Raw genomic sequence first — 18,824 nt, 5'->3', positions numbered from 1 at the left:
GTTTATCTCAAAATTTATAAGATTGACAGCTAGTTGTCTTCACCACACATTAATTACCTCCACTGTTTATTTTCCATGAACTGTGTTGTAAATGAGGAAATATGTCTGTCCTTCCAGGCCTCACTGGTAGCCTGAACCATCAGCGGTTGAGCTGGTGAAGGACTTGTGTGCGTTTGTTGCCTTGCACCTGACTGTGGTGCTGTGACCTCTGCAGGTCATCACATACTATAGACTGGCGGAAGTAGAAGTTAAAGGGAAATGAAGGAACGGGTGGATCAGTACCATCTACATAGAGGCTGTAATTCTCCAATTCGTATGGCCCAAGTGTGGAAACGTCTTCGGTCTCCTCTTCAAATACTTGATAAACAAGTTCTCTGTCGATTCCTGCCATGGCAGACTCATTTTTGAATGAACAATTAGCTGTCACTCTGGTGCTTTCAGCTGTTACCTCACTGCAGAGAAACAAAAGAAGATTAGGATAGATGTTAAACTTTTTAGTGCCAGGTTGAGTGCAGGGTTAGCAAGATCGCAATGAAAATGTTGTTGTTGAAAATTTCAAGAGCTGAAGGAATGATCAGCACAAACCTCAGTTAGGATTTATATTGATTCTGCAATGTTATTGGTGGAAATTCCATTTTGAGATTTTAGGATATTGCACGTGTTACATATGACAGTACAGTTACAATCGGAGTTTTGTAGAATATACCTTTAATTATTTAATATTAATGTGATCGTATGTTACCTGAATGACTCTACTGCACATTTTAAGAACGTTGCATTGATATTGCTGTTCTTGAACAGGTCTGTGAGCTGTGGGCAATAACAAAAATTATGTCAGAATAATTTGTAAAAACTGAACACTGAGGTAACATATCACTGGAAAACTAACTCATACACTCTCTCACCTCAGCTGCAATCGGGCTTGCCTTTCCTGATGGGTTTGATTGAACATCTTCAAATCTCAGATCGTTTACAACAAAGGTCAAGTTGTAATGAATGGGATGTTGTTCCTCGACTGGAACTGCGAAAGTAGAAGACACAATTTGATACCTGAAAGGTAGCAGGATTATACTGTATTTCAAGAACCATGTACTGTATCCCATTGCTGGAATGCTGTACAGCTTGAAGATCAGATCGAGAAATACAAATGTAATCTGAGGTAAATGTTTGCTGCATTTCTTCAGTGGAATTCTGCACCAAGATGTCGCCAGGATGGTTTGTCAATTATTCCTGCCATAAGTGATGAGAAGTAGATATCGAAACTGCTGTTGGGTTTGTTAACAAACAGAAACATATTTTTCTATCAGCTAGCAAAGTTTTCAATTCATTCATTTTTCAGACTACCTTGCAGCTTAATGCCTCCTGTGAAGCTATTTACTCAAAAGAGAAGTTATCATTTCACAAGTATCAAATGATTAACTTGCAGTATGAGGTAGATGCAACAGTCCCGAATGCAGAGAATAGGCAAACACATCCCATAAAATGCTATAGAAACCCATGCTCACCAATGAAAGTGGGAATCTTCCTGTAATCTGCAAACAAAGAAAGATTGAGTTGTCAGAAAACACATTTGCAATTCAACGTACTGCAGTAATAACTTGGAAATCATGTCACTTATTTAATTTCTAATAGAATGGCTGTCATCAAGCCTTTAGTTATTCAACATCGGGGTCTGTGGTATTTCATCAGTTCAACAGCACTCAGTTTCATTTTAACAATTTATTAAAGAAATTTTTTTTGACCTGCAGTTTAAACACTTCTCAGGAATTAAAAAAATCTTTTCTGGGGTGTCAAACTAGTGAAGCAGAGTGTTGGTGTGAAGGCTGGCTATCGAAAGCAAGACTATAAATGAATTACATATTTGTTTTCAAAAGAGAAAATATTCACAAGTCGTCCTTCCTGATCTGTTACTTTTAAATCCCTTAACAGTTTAAAAGTAATTAAGCTTTATAGAAATGTTCACCGTGAATCTTTCGGAATTGGCAATGTGTATATTGGATGGTGAGTGAACCTGTGAGTGTGTGTGGAAATATGTCAGTGCATTACCACATGATGGTGTCAATAGACAACTCCATGCTCAATGCAGAGATGGTGAGATGGTAAATATTGGGAGTGTGTCTGTGTCTTCATTTATGTGGCTTGTTTCATGGATAATGTACTTCAAAGTTATTGGTGACTCTCTCAAGAGCGAGGTAATAACTTAGGTTAAAAGTCTTTCATATGCTTATGAACTTGGAATTATTCAATCTTGAGAATTCGGTCTTGAGAAGCTGCCTTGTATTTTTTTTTGGTTCTTCCTATTAATTTATCTCGACATTCACAAGATTGACATCATGTCATTTTGGATACACATTCAATGCGTCTACTATTTGTTTTAGCATGAACTGTGTTGTCAGTAATGAAAAATGTCTGTTCCTTCCAGGCCTCCCTAGCATCATGAACAGTCAGCAGTTGAGCTGGTGAAGGACGTGTGGATTTCTTGCTTTGCACCTGATTGTGGTGCCTTGACCTCTGTAAGTCATCACGTAATCTAGACTGGGTGAAGTAGAGGACTAGGAGAAACATGAAGAAACGGGTGGATAAGTACCATTTACATAGAGGCTGTATTTCTCCAATTCGTACGGCCCAAGTGTGGAAATGCCTTTGGTCTCCTCTTCAAATACTTGATAAACAAGTTCTCTGTCGATGCCTTCCATGGCAGACTCATTTTTGAATGAACAATTAGCTGTCACTCTGGTTCTGTCATCCATTACCTCTCTGCAGAAAAGCAAAGAAGTTTAGAATAAATATTAAACATTCTCGTGCATTTCAGGGGCAGCAAGACCACAATGAAAATGTTGTTGTTGGTAATTTCAAAAGCTGAAGGAATGGTCAACACAAACCTCAGTTAGAATTTATATTGACTCTGCAATGTTATTGGGGGAAATACCATTTTGAGATTTTCAGATATTGCATGTGTTGCATATCACAGTGTTGTTACAATTGGACTTTCACAGAATGTAATTTTAATTATTTAATATTAATATGATTATGTGTTACCTGAAAGACTGTACTGCACATTTTAAGAACGTTGCATTGATATTGCTCTTCTTGAACAGGTCTGTGAGCTGTGGGCAATAACAAAAATTGTGTCAGGATTAGAAGTGGAAAAGAAACGCTGAGGTAATATATCACTAGAAAGCTAAACGGTTAAACTTTCCCACCTCAGCAGCAATCATGGTCACCTCTTCTGAGGAGTTTGATGCAATTTCTTGGGATGTCAGATTGTTTACAATAAACGTCATGTTGTAGGTGATGGTATTTGGTTCCTCAAGTGGAACTGTGGAAACAGAGGACACAATTTATGACCTGGAAAGTAGCACGACTGTACCGTATTTCAATGACTGTTTCCCATTGCTGGAATGCTGTACAACTTAAAGAACAGATCAAGAAATACAAATGTAATCTGATGCAGATATTTGCTCCATTTGTTCAGTGGAATTCTGCACCAAGATGTTGCAAGAGGGTTTGTCAATTGTCCCTGCCATAAGGAATGAGAAGTAGATATCAAAACTGCTTTTGGTTTCATCACAAATGGAAACATGTTTTTCTGTCAGCTAGCAACTTTTTTTATTCGTTCATATCTCACACAATCCTGATTCTTTCAATGAAACAATTTACTCTAAAGGCAAATCATCTTTTCATGCATCAAATGATAATTTTGAAGAATAAGGGAGATGCAACTGTCAGTAGCAGAGGGAATAGGCAAACATATCCCATAAAATACAACACAATCCCATACTCACCGATGACAGTGGGTATTTCCCCGTAATCTGGAAACGAAGAAAGATTGAGTTGTCAGAAAACCATATTGCACCTGACCCTACTGCATTAGTAACAAGAATATCATGTCACCTATTTAATTTAATATAAAATTCCAGTGGCCAAGCACTTTGGTATTGAACCAGGACTGTTATGCTTCACAAGTTCACCAGTATACATGCAGCTTCATTTCTACATTTCCGAAGGAATTTGTTTTTCATCTGCACCTGAAGCACTTGTCAGGAAGTAAGAAATTTTTCTGGGGTGTCAGATTATTGAATCAATGAGTTGGTGTGAAGGCTGGCTATAGAAGCAAGATTGAAAATTAGCTTCAGGTTGGTGTTGAAAAAGGGCACAATGTTCTGATTGTAGTCCTTCCTGATCTGTTCATGTTGAATCCCGTAACGGTTTGATGATTATTAAAGGTACAAGAACGTTTTAATGTGAATAATTTGGAGTCGGGCATGTGTATATTGGACTTTGAATGAGTGGAAATATGTCAAGCGGATTGCCACATGATGATGTCAATGGGCAACTCCACGTTCAGTGCAGAGCTGATGAGACGGTAAATATTGGGAGTGTGCCTGTACCTTCCATTGGGTGCCTAGTTTCATAGACGTCGTCGATCTAAATGACTGGTCAATCCCTCATATAGGAAGTGATCATCAAGATTCAAAGTCTTTCTTAATAGCTATGAACAGGAATTTATTCAATATGTATCTCCTGGATATAAAACATAATTTTTCTTTCTTCCTATTAATTTGTCTCAAAATTTACAAGAATGAAGAGATGTTGCCTTGGATACACATTCAATACTTCTACAAATTGTTTCCCCATGGACTGTTCTGCCAGTGAGGAAAATGTCTGTTCTTTCCACACCTCCCCAGTAGCCTGAACTGTCAGCATTGAGCTGGTGAAGGACTTGTGTGGATTTGTTGCCTTGCACCTGATCGTGCAGCTGTGACCTCTACAAGTCATCACCATCTAGACTGCGTGAGGTAGAAGACAAGGGGAAACATTAAGGAATGGTTGGATAATTACCATTTATATAGAGACTGTGGTTCTCCAATTCGTACGGCCCAAGTGTGGAAATGTCTTTGGTCTCCTCTTCAAATACTTGATAAAGAAGTTCTCTGTCGATTCCTTCCATGGCAGACTCATTTTTGAATGAACAATTAGCTGTCACTCTGGTGCTGTCAACTGTTACCTCACTGCAGAGAAGCAAAAGAAGTTTAGGATAAATATTAAACATTTTAGTGCCAAGTTGATTGCAGGGTTAGCAAGATTGCAATGAAAATGTTGTATTTGGTAATTTCAAGAGCTGAAGGAATGATCAGCACAAACCTCAGTTAGAATTTATATTGACTCTGCAATGTTATTGGTGGAAATACCATTTTGAGAGTGTTGAATATTGTATGTGATGCATATCGTAGTGTCTTTTCAGTATGAATTTTGCGGATGTATTTTTTATTATTACATATCAACGTGATAATGTGTTACCTGAATGAGTCGACTGCACATTTTAAGAACGTTGCATTGATCTTGCTGTTCTTGAACAGGTCTGTGAGCTGTGGGCAATAACAAAAATTGTGTCAGAATGAGAAGTGAAACGGAAACGATGAGGTAACATATCACTGGAAAACTAATGTAGACCTTTCTCACCTCAGCTGCAATCATGCCTGCCTTTTCTGGGGAGATTGAAGCAACATCTTCAGATGTAAGATTGTTTACAATGAACGTCACGTTGTAGGTGATGGCATTTGCTTCATCAAGTGGAACTGTGGAAATAGTGGACACAATTTATCACCTGGAAAGTAGCACGATTGTACTGTATTTCAAGAACAGTTTCCCATTGCTGGAATGCTATACAGCTGAAACAACAGATCGAATGATACAAATGTAATCTGAAGCAAATATTTGCTCCATTTGTTCAGTGGAATTCAGCACCAAGATGTTGGCAGGAGGGTTTGTCAAATGTTCCTGCCATAAGGAATGAGAAGTAGATATCAAAACTACTATTGGGTTGTTAACATCCAGAAACATGTTTTTCTATCAACAAGCAACATTTTCAATTCATTCATTTCTCACACATTCTTTCTGTAATGCTGTATACACTAAAGGCAAATCATCATTTCATGCATCAAATGATAATTTTGAACAATAAGGGAGATGCAACTGTCAGTAGCAGAGGGAATAGGCAAACATATCCCATAAAATACAACACAATCCCATACTCACCGATGACAGTGGGTATCTCCCCGTAATCTGGAAACAAAGAAAGATTGAGTTGTCAGAAAACCATATTGCACCTGACCCTACTGCATAAATTAGCAGAAATTAATGTCACCTATTTAATATAATATAAAATTCCAGTGGCCAAGCACTTAGTTATTGAAGCGGGACTGTTTTATTTCCCCAGTTCACCAGTATACATGCAGCTTCATTTCTACATTTCTGAAGGAATTTGTTTTTCATCTGCACCTGAAGCACTTGTCAGGAAGTAAGACATTTTTCTGGGGTGTCAGATTACTGAAGCAGTGTGTTGGTGTGAAGGCTGGCTGTAGAAAGCAAGATTGAAAATTAGCTTCATGTTGCTTTTGAAAAAGGGCACAATGTTCTGTTTGTAGTCCTTCCTGATCTGTTCATGATGAAGCCTGTAACAGTTTAACGTTTATTAAGATTTAATGAACATTTTAATGTGAATAATTTGGAGCTGGGCATGTGTATATTGGAGTTCAAATGAGTGTAAATATGTCAAAGAGATTGCAACATGATGATGTCAATGGGCACCTCCATGTTCAAAGCAGATCTGGTGAGAGGGTAAATATTAGGAGTGTGTCTGTACCTTCCCTTGGGTGGCTAGTTTCATGGATAGTGTTGATCTAAATGACTGGCATATCTCTCATATCGGAAATGATCATCAAGGTTCAAAGTCTTTCTTAATAGCTATCAACATGAATTTATTCAATATATATCTCCTGTATATGAAACAATTTTTCTTTCTTCCTATTAATTTGTCTCAAAATTTACAAGAATGAAGACATATTGCCTTGGATACACATTCAGTACTTCTGCAGTTTGCTTCCCACGGACTGTTCTGCCTGTAGGGAAAATGCCTGTTCTTTCCACACCTCCCCAGTAGCCTGAACCATCAGCAGTTGAACTGGTGAAGGACTTGTGTGGATTTGTTGCCTTGCCCCTGATTCTGGTGCTGTGAGCTCTGCAAGTCTTCACGTACTATAGACTGGGTGAAGCTGAAAACAAAGGGAAACATGAAGAAACGGGTGGATAAGTACCATTTACATAGAGGCTGTGGTTCTCCAGTTCGTATGGCCCAAGTGTGGAAATGTCTTTGGTCTCCTCTTCAAGTACTTGATAAACAAGTTCTCTGTCGATTCCTGCCATGGCAGACTCATTTTTGAATGAACAATTAGCCGTCACTCTGGTGCTGTCAACTGTAACCCCACTGCAGAGAAGCAAAAGAAGTTTAGGATAAATGTTAAACATTTCAATGCTAAATTGATTGCAGGGTTAGCAAAACCACATTAAAAATGTTGTTGTTGGTAATATCAAAAGCTGAAGGAATGTTCAGCACAAACGTCAGTTGGAATTTATATTGACTCTGCAATGTTATTGCTGTAAAACACCATTTTGAGATTTTCGGATATTGCATGTGTTGCATAACATAACACTACTACAATTGGACTTTTGTGGAATGTAATTTTAATTATTTCATATTAATGTGATAATGTGTTACCCGAATGAGTCTACTGCGCATTTTAAGAACGTTGCATTGATCTTGCTGTTCTTGAACAGGTCTGTGAGCTGTGGGCAACAACAAAAATTGTGTCAGGATTAGAAGTGAAAAGGAAACACTGAGGTAATGTTCCACTAGAAAACTAATTTGTTAAACTTTCTCACCTCAGCTGCAATCATGCTCGCCTTTTCTGGAGAGTTTGATGCAATTTCTTGAGATGTCAGATTGTTTACAGTGAACGTCACATTGTAGCTGATGGCATTTGCTTCCTCAAGTGGAACTGTGGAAGCAGAGGACACAATTTATGACCTGGAAAGTAGCATGACTGTACCGTATTTCAAGAACAGTTTTCCATTGCTGGAATGCAGTACAGCTTAAACAACAGATCGAGAAATACAAATGTAATCTGAGGCAAATATTTGCTCCATTTGTTCAGTGGAATTCTGCAGCAAGATGTTGGCAGGAGGGTTTGTCAATCGTTCCTGCCATAAGTAATGAGAAGTAGATATCAAAACTGCAGTTGGTTATTTAGCAAACGGAAACATGTTTTTCTGTCAGCAAGCAAAGTTTTCAATTCATTCATATCTCACACAATCTTCATTCTTTCTATAACACTATTTACACTGAAGGCAAATCATCATCTTATGTATCAAATGATAATTTTGAAGAATAAGGGAGATGCAACTGTCAGTAGCAGAGGGAATAGGCAAACATATCCCATAAAATACAACAGAATCCCATACTCACCGATGACAGTGGGTATCTCCCTGTAATCTGGAAACGAAGAAAGATTGAGTTGTCAGAAAACCATATTGCACCTGACCCTACTGCATTAGTAACAAGAATATCATGTCACCTATTTAATTTAATATAAAATTCCAGTGGCCAAGCACTTAGTTATTGAGCCGGGACTGTTTTATTTCCCCAGTTCACCAGTATACATGCAGCTTCATTTCCACATTTCTGAAGGAATTTGTTTTTCATCTGCACCTGAAGCACTTGTCAGGAAGTAAGAAATTTTTCTGGGGTGTCAGATTACTGAAGCAGTGTGTTGGTGTGAAGGCTGGCTGTAGAAAGCAAGATTGAAAATTAGCTTCACGTTGGTTTTGACAAAGGGCACAATGTTCTGTTTGCAGTCCTTCCTGATCTGTTCATGTTGAAGCCCGGAACAGTTTAATGTTTATTAAGGTTTAATTTACTTTTTTTAATGTGAATAATTTGGAGTCAGGCATGTGTATATTGGACTTTGAATGAGTGGAAGTTTGTAAGCAGATTGCCACATGATGATGTCAATGGGCAACTCCATGTTCAGTGCAGAGCTGGTGAGATCGTAAATTTTGGGAGTGTATCTATGCCTTCCATTAGGTGGCTAGTTTCATGGATAGTGTCAATCGAAATGACTGGTGAATCTCTCATATAGGAAGTGATCATCAAGGTTCAAAGTCTTTATCATGGATATGAACAACAAATTATCCGATACAACTCCTGGATTTGACACATAATTTTTATTTCTCCCTATTAATGTGTCTCAAAATTTACAAGAAAGAAGACATGTCCACACCACCCCAGTATCCTGAACCGTCCGCAGTTGAGCTGGTGAAGGGCTTATGTGGATTTGTAGTCTTGCACCAAATCTTGCAGCTGTGACCTCTACAAGACATCACGCACTATAGACTGCATGAAGTAGAGGACAAGGGGAAACATTAGGGAATGGGTAGATAAGTACCATTTACATAGAGGCTGTGGTTCTCCAAATCGTATGGCCCAAGTGTGGAAATGTCTTTGGTCTCCTCTTCAAATACTTGATAAAGAAGTTCTCTGTCGATGCCTTCCATGGCAGACTCATTTTTGAATGAACAATTAGCTGTCACTCTGGTGCTGTCAACTGTTACTCCACTGCAGAAAAGCAAAAGACGTTTAGGATAAAAAATAAACATTGTCGTGTGAGGTATGTTGCAGGATTAGCAAGATGAGACTGAAAATTGCTGTTGATAATTTCAAAAGCTGAAGGAATGGTCAGCACCAACGCCAGTTAGAATTTATATTGACTCTGCAATGTTATTGTGGGAAATACCATTTTGAGATTTTAGGATGTTCCATGTGTTGCATATGTTGCATATTGCAGTGCCGTTACAATAGGACATCGGTGAAATGTATTTTTAACCATTTAGTATTAATGTGACTATATGTTACCTGAATGACTCTATGACACATGTTAAGAATGTTGCATTGATCTTGCTGTTCTTGAACAGGTCTTTGAGCTGTGGGCAAAAACAAAAAATCATCAGAATAAGGTCTAAAATCTAAATGCTGAGGTAACATATCACCAGAAAACTAACTCATACACTCTCTCACCTCAGCTGCAATCATGCTCGCCTTTTCTGATGGATTTGATTGAATGTCTTCAAACTTCAGATTGTTTACAGTGAACGTCACGTTGTAATGATTAGGTTTTCTTTCCTTGACTGGAACTGTAGAAATATAGGACACAATTTATGACCTGGAAAGTAGACGACTCTACCGTATTTCAAGAACAGTTTCCCATTGCTGGAATGCTGTACAGCTTAAACAACAGATCGAGAAATACAAATGTAATCTGAGGCAAATGTTTGCTCCATTTGTTCAGTGGAATTCTGCACCAAGATGTCACCAGGAGGGTTTGTCAATTGTTCCTTCCACAATGAACAGAAGTAGATATCAAAACTGCTTTTGGTTTGTTAACAAACAGAAGCATGTTTCCGTATCAGCACGCAAGGTTTTCAGGTCATTCATTTTTCTGACACTCTGGAATCTTGATGACTTCTATGATGCTAATTACTTAAAAAACAAGTCATCAATTCACAAGTATCGAATAATGAACGTGAAGAAGAAGGTAAATGCAACTGTCACAAGTGTGCAGAGTAGCAAAGGTATCCCATAAAATACAACAGGAACCCATACTCACCAATGATAGTGGGTATCTCCCTGTAACCTGGACACAAAGAAAGATTAATCATCAGAAAATGCAATTACAATTCAACGTACTACATTAATAACTAGGAAATCAGGTCACCTATTGTATATAGAATGGCAGTCGTCAAGCCTTCAGCTATTCAACATTGAGGACTGTGGTAGTTCATGAGTTCAACAACACACAGTTTTATTTTTTCATTTTATTAAAGGAATTTGTTTTTCATCTCTGTCTTAAATACTTGTCAGAGGAAGTAAAGAAAACTTGTCTGGGGTGTCATACTAGTGGAGCAAAGTGTTGGTGTGAAGGCTGGCTTTAAAAAGCATGGCTCTGAGTAAATTTCAGATTTGATTACAAAAGACACAATATTCCATAAGTGATCCTTCCTGACCTGTTAATTTTGAAACCTGGAACAGTTTAAAGGTGTTTAAGTTTTATAGAAATGTTCAGTGTGGGGCTTTTGGAATCGACGATGTGTATATTGGACAGTGAATGAACCTGTGAGTGTGTGTGGAAATACGTTAGTGGATTGCCACATGATGGTGTCAATGGACAACTCCATGCTCAATGCAGAGCTGGTGAGATGGTAAATATTGGGAGTGTGTCTGTGTCTTCCTTTATGTGGCTTGTTTCATTGAGGTGTCAAAGTTATTGGTGAATCTCTCAAGAGCGAGGTGATAATCTAGGTTAAAAGTCTTTCATAATGCTTATGAACTTGGAATTATTCAATGAAACTCCAGAAGTTTTTATGTATTTTTACTTTTAGTTCTTCTTATTCGTTTATCTCAAAATTTATAAGATTGACAGCTAGTTGTCTTCACCACACATTAATTACCTCCACTGTTTATTTTCCATGAACTGTGTTGTAAATGAGGAAATATGTCTGTCCTTCCAGGCCTCACTGGTAGCCTGAACCATCAGCGGTTGAGCTGGTGAAGGACTTGTGTGCGTTTGTTGCCTTGCACCTGACTGTGGTGCTGTGACCTCTGCAGGTCATCACATACTATAGACTGGCGGAAGTAGAAGTTAAAGGGAAATGAAGGAACGGGTGGATCAGTACCATCTACATAGAGGCTGTAATTCTCCAATTCGTATGGCCCAAGTGTGGAAACGTCTTCGGTCTCCTCTTCAAATACTTGATAAACAAGTTCTCTGTCGATTCCTGCCATGGCAGACTCATTTTTGAATGAACAATTAGCTGTCACTCTGGTGCTTTCAGTTGTTACCTCACTGCAGAGAAACAAAAGAAGATTAGGATAGATGTTAAACTTTTTAGTGCCAGGTTGAGTGCAGGGTTAGCAAGATCGCAATGAAAATGTTGTTGTTGAAAATTTCAAGAGCTGAAGGAATGATCAGCACAAACCTCAGTTAGGATTTATATTGATTCTGCAATGTTATTGGTGGAAATTCCATTTTGAGATTTTAGGATATTGCACGTGTTACATATGACAGTACAGTTACAATCGGAGTTTTGTAGAATATACCTTTAATTATTTAATATTAATGTGATCGTATGTTACCTGAATGACTCTACTGCACATTTTAAGAACGTTGCATTGATATTGCTGTTCTTGAACAGGTCTGTGAGCTGTGGGCAATAACAAAAATTATGTCAGAATAATTTGTAAAAACTGAACACTGAGGTAACATATCACTGGAAAACTAACTCATACACTCTCTCACCTCAGCTGCAATCGGGCTTGCCTTTCCTGATGGGTTTGATTGAACATCTTCAAATCTCAGATCGTTTACAACAAAGGTCAAGTTGTAATGAATGGGATGTTGTTCCTCGACTGGAACTGCGAAAGTAGAAGACACAATTTGATACCTGAAAGGTAGCAGGATTATACTGTATTTCAAGAACCATGTACTGTATCCCATTGCTGGAATGCTGTACAGCTTGAAGATCAGATCGAGAAATACAAATGTAATCTGAGGTAAATGTTTGCTGCATTTCTTCAGTGGAATTCTGCACCAAGATGTCGCCAGGATGGTTTGTCAATTATTCCTGCCATAAGTGATGAGAAGTAGATATCGAAACTGCTGTTGGGTTTGTTAACAAACAGAAACATATTTTTCTATCAGCTAGCAAAGTTTTCAATTCATTCATTTTTCAGACTACCTTGCAGCTTAATGCCTCCTGTGAAGCTATTTACTCAAAAGAGAAGTTATCATTTCACAAGTATCAAATGATTAACTTGCAGTATGAGGTAGATGCAACAGTCCCGAATGCAGAGAATAGGCAAACACATCCCATAAAATGCTATAGAAACCCATGCTCACCAATGAAAGTGGGAATCTTCCTGTAATCTGCAAACAAAGAAAGATTGAGTTGTCAGAAAACACATTTGCAATTCAACGTACTGCAGTAATAACTTGGAAATCATGTCACTTATTTAATTTCTAATAGAATGGCTGTCATCAAGCCTTTAGTTATTCAACATCGGGGTCTGTGGTATTTCATCAGTTCAACAGCACTCAGTTTCATTTTAACAATTTATTAAAGAAATTTTTTTTGACCTGCAGTTTAAACACTTCTCAGGAATTAAAAAAATCTTTTCTGGGGTGTCAAACTAGTGAAGCAGAGTGTTGGTGTGAAGGCTGGCTATCGAAAGCAAGACTATAAATGAATTACATATTTGTTTTCAAAAGAGAAAATATTCACAAGTCGTCCTTCCTGATCTGTTACTTTTAAATCCCTTAACAGTTTAAAAGTAATTAAGCTTTATAGAAATGTTCACCGTGAATCTTTCGGAATTGGCAATGTGTATATTGGATGGTGAGTGAACCTGTGAGTGTGTGTGGAAATATGTCAGTGCATTACCACATGATGGTGTCAATAGACAACTCCATGCTCAATGCAGAGATGGTGAGATGGTAAATATTGGGAGTGTGTCTGTGTCTTCATTTATGTGGCTTGTTTCATGGATAATGTACTTCAAAGTTATTGGTGACTCTCTCAAGAGCGAGGTAATAACTTAGGTTAAAAGTCTTTCATATGCTTATGAACTTGGAATTATTCAATCTTGAGAATTCGGTCTTGAGAAGCTGCCTTGTATTTTTTTTTGGTTCTTCCTATTAATTTATCTCGACATTCACAAGATTGACATCATGTCATTTTGGATACACATTCAATGCGTCTACTATTTGTTTTAGCATGAACTGTGTTGTCAGTAATGAAAAATGTCTGTTCCTTCCAGGCCTCCCTAGCATCATGAACAGTCAGCAGTTGAGCTGGTGAAGGACATGTGGATTTCTTGCTTTGCACCTGATTGTGGTGCCTTGACCTCTGTAAGTCATCACGTAATCTAGACTGGGTGAAGTAGAGGACTAGGAGAAACATGAAGAAACGGGTGGATAAGTACCATTTACATAGAGGCTGTATTTCTCCAATTCGTACGGCCCAAGTGTGGAAATGCCTTTGGTCTCCTCTTCAAATACTTGATAAACAAGTTCTCTGTCGATGCCTTCCATGGCAGACTCATTTTTGAATGAACAATTAGCTGTCACTCTGGTTCTGTCATCCATTACCTCTCTGCAGAAAAGCAAAGAAGTTTAGAATAAATATTAAACATTCTCGTGCATTTCAGGGGCAGCAAGACCACAATGAAAATGTTGTTGTTGGTAATTTCAAAAGCTGAAGGAATGGTCAACACAAACCTCAGTTAGAATTTATATTGACTCTGCAATGTTATTGGGGGAAATACCATTTTGAGATTTTCAGATATTGCATGTGTTGCATATCACAGTGTTGTTACAATTGGACTTTCACAGAATGTAATTTTAATTATTTAATATTAATATGATTATGTGTTACCTGAAAGACTGTACTGCACATTTTAAGAACGTTGCATTGATATTGCTCTTCTTGAACAGGTCTGTGAGCTGTGGGCAATAACAAAAATTGTGTCAGGATTAGAAGTGGAAAAGAAACGCTGAGGTAATATATCACTAGAAAGCTAAACGGTTAAACTTTCCCACCTCAGCAGCAATCATGGTCACCTCTTCTGAGGAGTTTGATGCAATTTCTTGGGATGTCAGATTGTTTACAATAAACGTCATGTTGTAGGTGATGGTATTTGGTTCCTCAAGTGGAACTGTGGAAACAGAGGACACAATTTATGACCTGGAAAGTAGCACGACTGTACCGTATTTCAATGACTGTTTCCCATTGCTGGAATGCTGTACAACTTAAAGAACAGATCAAGAAATACAAATGTAATCTGATGCAGATATTTGCTCCATTTGTTCAGTGGAATTCTGCACCAAGATGTTGCAAGAGGGTTTGTCAATTGTCCCTGCCATAAGGAATGAGAAGTAGATATCAAAACTGCTTTTGGTTTCATCACAAATGGAAACATGTTTTTCTGTCAGCTAGCAACTTTTTTTATTCGTTCATATCTCACACAATCCTGATTCTTTCAATGAAACAATTTACTCTAAAGGCAAATCATCTTTTCATGCATCAAATGATAATTTTGAAGAATAAGGGAGATGCAACTGTCAGTAGCAGAGGGAATAGGCAAACATATCCCATAAAATACAACACAATCCCATACTCACCGATGACAGTGGGTATTTCCCCGTAATCTGGAAACGAAGAAAGATTGAGTTGTCAGAAAACCATATTGCACCTGACCCTACTGCATTAGTAACAAGAATATCATGTCACCTATTTAATTTAATATAAAATTCCAGTGGCCAAGCACTTTGGTATTGAACCAGGACTGTTATGCTTCACAAGTTCACCAGTATACATGCAGCTTCATTTCTACATTTCCGAAGGAATTTGTTTTTCATCTGCACCTGAAGCACTTGTCAGGAAGTAAGAAATTTTTCTGGGGTGTCAGATTATTGAATCAATGAGTTGGTGTGAAGGCTGGCTATAGAAGCAAGATTGAAAATTAGCTTCAGGTTGGTGTTGAAAAAGGGCACAATGTTCTGATTGTAGTCCTTCCTGATCTGTTCATGTTGAATCCCGTAACGGTTTGATGATTATTAAAGGTACAAGAACGTTTTAATGTGAATAATTTGGAGTCGGGCATGTGTATATTGGACTTTGAATGAGTGGAAATATGTCAAGCGGATTGCCACATGATGATGTCAATGGGCAACTCCACGTTCAGTGCAGAGCTGATGAGACGGTAAATATTGGGAGTGTGCCTGTACCTTCCATTGGGTGCCTAGTTTCATAGACGTCGTCGATCTAAATGACTGGTCAATCCCTCATATAGGAAGTGATCATCAAGATTCAAAGTCTTTCTTAATAGCTATGAACAGGAATTTATTCAATATGTATCTCCTGGATATAAAACATAATTTTTCTTTCTTCCTATTAATTTGTCTCAAAATTTACAAGAATGAAGAGATGTTGCCTTGGATACACATTCAATACTTCTACAAATTGTTTCCCCATGGACTGTTCTGCCAGTGAGGAAAATGTCTGTTCTTTCCACACCTCCCCAGTAGCCTGAACTGTCAGCATTGAGCTGGTGAAGGACTTGTGTGGATTTGTTGCCTTGCACCTGATCGTGCAGCTGTGACCTCTACAAGTCATCACCATCTAGACTGCGTGAGGTAGAAGACAAGGGGAAACATTAAGGAATGGTTGGATAATTACCATTTATATAGAGACTGTGGTTCTCCAATTCGTACGGCCCAAGTGTGGAAATGTCTTTGGTCTCCTCTTCAAATACTTGATAAAGAAGTTCTCTGTCGATTCCTTCCATGGCAGACTCATTTTTGAATGAACAATTAGCTGTCACTCTGGTGCTGTCAACTGTTACCTCACTGCAGAGAAGCAAAAGAAGTTTAGGATAAATATTAAACATTTTAGTGCCAAGTTGATTGCAGGGTTAGCAAGATTGCAATGAAAATGTTGTATTTGGTAATTTCAAGAGCTGAAGGAATGATCAGCACAAACCTCAGTTAGAATTTATATTGACTCTGCAATGTTATTGGTGGAAATACCATTTTGAGAGTGTTGAATATTGTATGTGATGCATATCGTAGTGTCTTTTCAGTATGAATTTTGCGGATGTATTTTTTATTATTACATATCAACGTGATAATGTGTTACCTGAATGAGTCGACTGCACATTTTAAGAACGTTGCATTGATCTTGCTGTTCTTGAACAGGTCTGTGAGCTGTGGGCAATAACAAAAATTGTGTCAGAATGAGAAGTGAAACGGAAACGATGAGGTAACATATCACTGGAAAACTAATGTAGACCTTTCTCACCTCAGCTGCAATCATGCCTGCCTTTTCTGGGGAGATTGAAGCAACATCTTCAGATGTAAGATTGTTTACAATGAACGTCACGTTGTAGGTGATGGCATTTGCTTCATCAAGTGGAACTGTGGAAATAGTGGACACAATTTATCACCTGGAAAGTAGCACGATTGTACTGTATTTCAAGAACAGTTTCCCATTGCTGGAATGCTATACAGCTGAAACAACAGATCGAATGATACAAATGTAATCTGAAGCAAATATTTGCTCCATTTGTTCAGTGGAATTCAGCACCAAGATGTTGGCAGGAGGGTTTGTCAAATGTTCCTGCCATAAGGAATGAGAAGTAGATATCAAAACTACTATTGGGTTGTTAACATCCAGAAACATGTTTTTCTATCAACAAGCAACATTTTCAATTCATTCATTTCTCACACATTCTTTCTGTAATGCTGTATACACTAAAGGCAAATCATCATTTCATGCATCAAATGATAATTTTGAACAATAAGGGAGATGCAACTGTCAGTAGCAGAGGGAATAGGCAAACATATCCCATAAAATACAACACAATCCCATACTCACCGATGACAGTGGGTATCTCCCCGTAATCTGGAAACAAAGAAAGATTGAGTTGTCAGAAAACCATATTGCACCTGACCCTACTGCATAAATTAGCAGAAATTAATGTCACCTATTTAATATAATATAAAATTCCAGTGGCCAAGCACTTAGTTATTGAAGCGGGACTGTTTTATTTCCCCAGTTCACCAGTATACATGCAGCTTCATTTCTACATTTCTGAAGGAATTTGTTTTTCATCTGCACCTGAAGCACTTGTCAGGAAGTAAGACATTTTTCTGGGGTGTCAGATTACTGAAGCAGTGTGTTGGTGTGAAGGCTGGCTGTAGAAAGCAAGATTGAAAATTAGCTTCATGTTGCTTTTGAAAAAGGGCACAATGTTCTGTTTGTAGTCCTTCCTGATCTGTTCATGATGAAGCCTGTAACAGTTTAACGTTTATTAAGATTTAATGAACATTTTAATGTGAATAATTTGGAGCTGGGCATGTGTATATTGGAGTTCAAATGAGTGTAAATATGTCAAAGAGATTGCAACATGATGATGTCAATGGGCACCTCCATGTTCAAAGCAGATCTGGTGAGAGGGTAAATATTAGGAGTGTGTCTGTACCTTCCCTTGGGTGGCTAGTTTCATGGATAGTGTTGATCTAAATGACTGGCATATCTCTCATATCGGAAATGATCATCAAGGTTCAAAGTCTTTCTTAATAGCTATCAACATGAATTTATTCAATATATATCTCCTGTATATGAAACAATTTTTCTTTCTTCCTATTAATTTGTCTCAAAATTTACAAGAATGAAGACATATTGCCTTGGATACACATTCAGTACTTCTGCAGTTTGCTTCCCATGGACTGTTCTGCCTGTAGGGAAAATGCCTGTTCTTTCCACACCTCCCCAGTAGCCTGAACCATCAGCAGTTGAACTGGTGAAGGACTTGTGTGGATTTGTTGCCTTGCCCCTGATTCTGGTGCTGTGAGCTCTGCAAGTCTTCACGTACTATAGACTGGGTGAAGCTGAAAACAAAGGGAAACATGAAGAAACGGGTGGATAAGTACCATTTACATAGAGGCTGTGGTTCTCCAGTTCGTATGGCCCAAGTGTGGAAATGTCTTTGGTCTCCTCTTCAAGTACTTGATAAACAAGTTCTCTGTCGATTCCTGCCATGGCAGACTCATTTTTGAATGAACAATTAGCCGTCACTCTGGTGCTGTCAACTGTAACCCCACTGCAGAGAAGCAAAAGAAGTTTAGGATAAATGTTAAACATTTCAATGCTAAATTGATTGCAGGGTTAGCAAAACCACATTAAAAATGTTGTTGTTGGTAATATCAAAAGCTGAAGGAATGTTCAGCACAAACGTCAGTTGGAATTTATATTGACTCTGCAATGTTATTGCTGTAAAACACCATTTTGAGATTTTCGGATATTGCATGTGTTGCATAACATAACACTACTACAATTGGACTTTTGTGGAATGTAATTTTAATTATTTCATA

At 38.0% G+C, this 18,824-nt stretch overlaps 1 protein-coding gene across 50 annotated transcripts in view; it reads right to left on the bottom strand.

Moving 5' to 3' along the window:
* The window catches only part of LOC127582580 (mucin-16-like), a 92,650-nt gene that overhangs the window by 31,529 nt on the left and 42,297 nt on the right, over positions 1-18,824 (bottom strand). For 37 of the 50 annotated variants that reach the window (XM_052037962.1, XM_052037963.1, XM_052037986.1 and 34 more), the window contains 33 exons: positions 18,384-18,553; positions 17,326-17,352; positions 16,750-16,865; positions 16,588-16,655; positions 16,129-16,298; positions 15,072-15,098; positions 14,490-14,605; positions 14,326-14,393; positions 13,874-14,043; positions 12,792-12,818; positions 12,192-12,307; positions 12,029-12,096; positions 11,569-11,738; positions 10,503-10,529; positions 9,914-10,029; positions 9,752-9,819; positions 9,285-9,454; positions 8,306-8,332; positions 7,723-7,838; positions 7,559-7,626; positions 7,098-7,267; positions 6,040-6,066; positions 5,464-5,579; positions 5,302-5,369; positions 4,843-5,012; positions 3,786-3,812; positions 3,204-3,319; positions 3,040-3,107; positions 2,588-2,757; positions 1,506-1,532; positions 906-1,021; positions 743-810; positions 283-452 (listed from right to left, as the gene is read on the bottom strand). In XM_052037962.1, the coding sequence (XP_051893922.1) occupies positions 283-452; positions 743-810; positions 906-1,021; positions 1,506-1,532; positions 2,588-2,757; positions 3,040-3,107; positions 3,204-3,319; positions 3,786-3,812; positions 4,843-5,012; positions 5,302-5,369; positions 5,464-5,579; positions 6,040-6,066; positions 7,098-7,267; positions 7,559-7,626; positions 7,723-7,838; positions 8,306-8,332; positions 9,285-9,454; positions 9,752-9,819; positions 9,914-10,029; positions 10,503-10,529; positions 11,569-11,738; positions 12,029-12,096; positions 12,192-12,307; positions 12,792-12,818; positions 13,874-14,043; positions 14,326-14,393; positions 14,490-14,605; positions 15,072-15,098; positions 16,129-16,298; positions 16,588-16,655; positions 16,750-16,865; positions 17,326-17,352; positions 18,384-18,553 (3,218 nt within the window). The remainder of the gene's footprint in view (positions 1-282; positions 453-742; positions 811-905; positions 1,022-1,505; positions 1,533-2,587; positions 2,758-3,039; positions 3,108-3,203; positions 3,320-3,785; positions 3,813-4,842; positions 5,013-5,301; positions 5,370-5,463; positions 5,580-6,039; positions 6,067-7,097; positions 7,268-7,558; positions 7,627-7,722; positions 7,839-8,305; positions 8,333-9,284; positions 9,455-9,751; positions 9,820-9,913; positions 10,030-10,502; positions 10,530-11,568; positions 11,739-12,028; positions 12,097-12,191; positions 12,308-12,791; positions 12,819-13,873; positions 14,044-14,325; positions 14,394-14,489; positions 14,606-15,071; positions 15,099-16,128; positions 16,299-16,587; positions 16,656-16,749; positions 16,866-17,325; positions 17,353-18,383; positions 18,554-18,824) is intronic. The other 13 variants (XM_052037971.1, XM_052037993.1, XM_052038000.1 and 10 more) reach the window with 11 other exon arrangements.

Source organism: Pristis pectinata, chromosome 24 (genome assembly GCF_009764475.1).
Source record: "Pristis pectinata isolate sPriPec2 chromosome 24, sPriPec2.1.pri, whole genome shotgun sequence".
Classification (NCBI taxonomy): domain Eukaryota; kingdom Metazoa; phylum Chordata; class Chondrichthyes; order Rhinopristiformes; family Pristidae; genus Pristis; species Pristis pectinata.
Note: the sequence above shows the minus strand (reverse complement) of the source record. Positions and strands in the feature narration are given on the sequence as shown.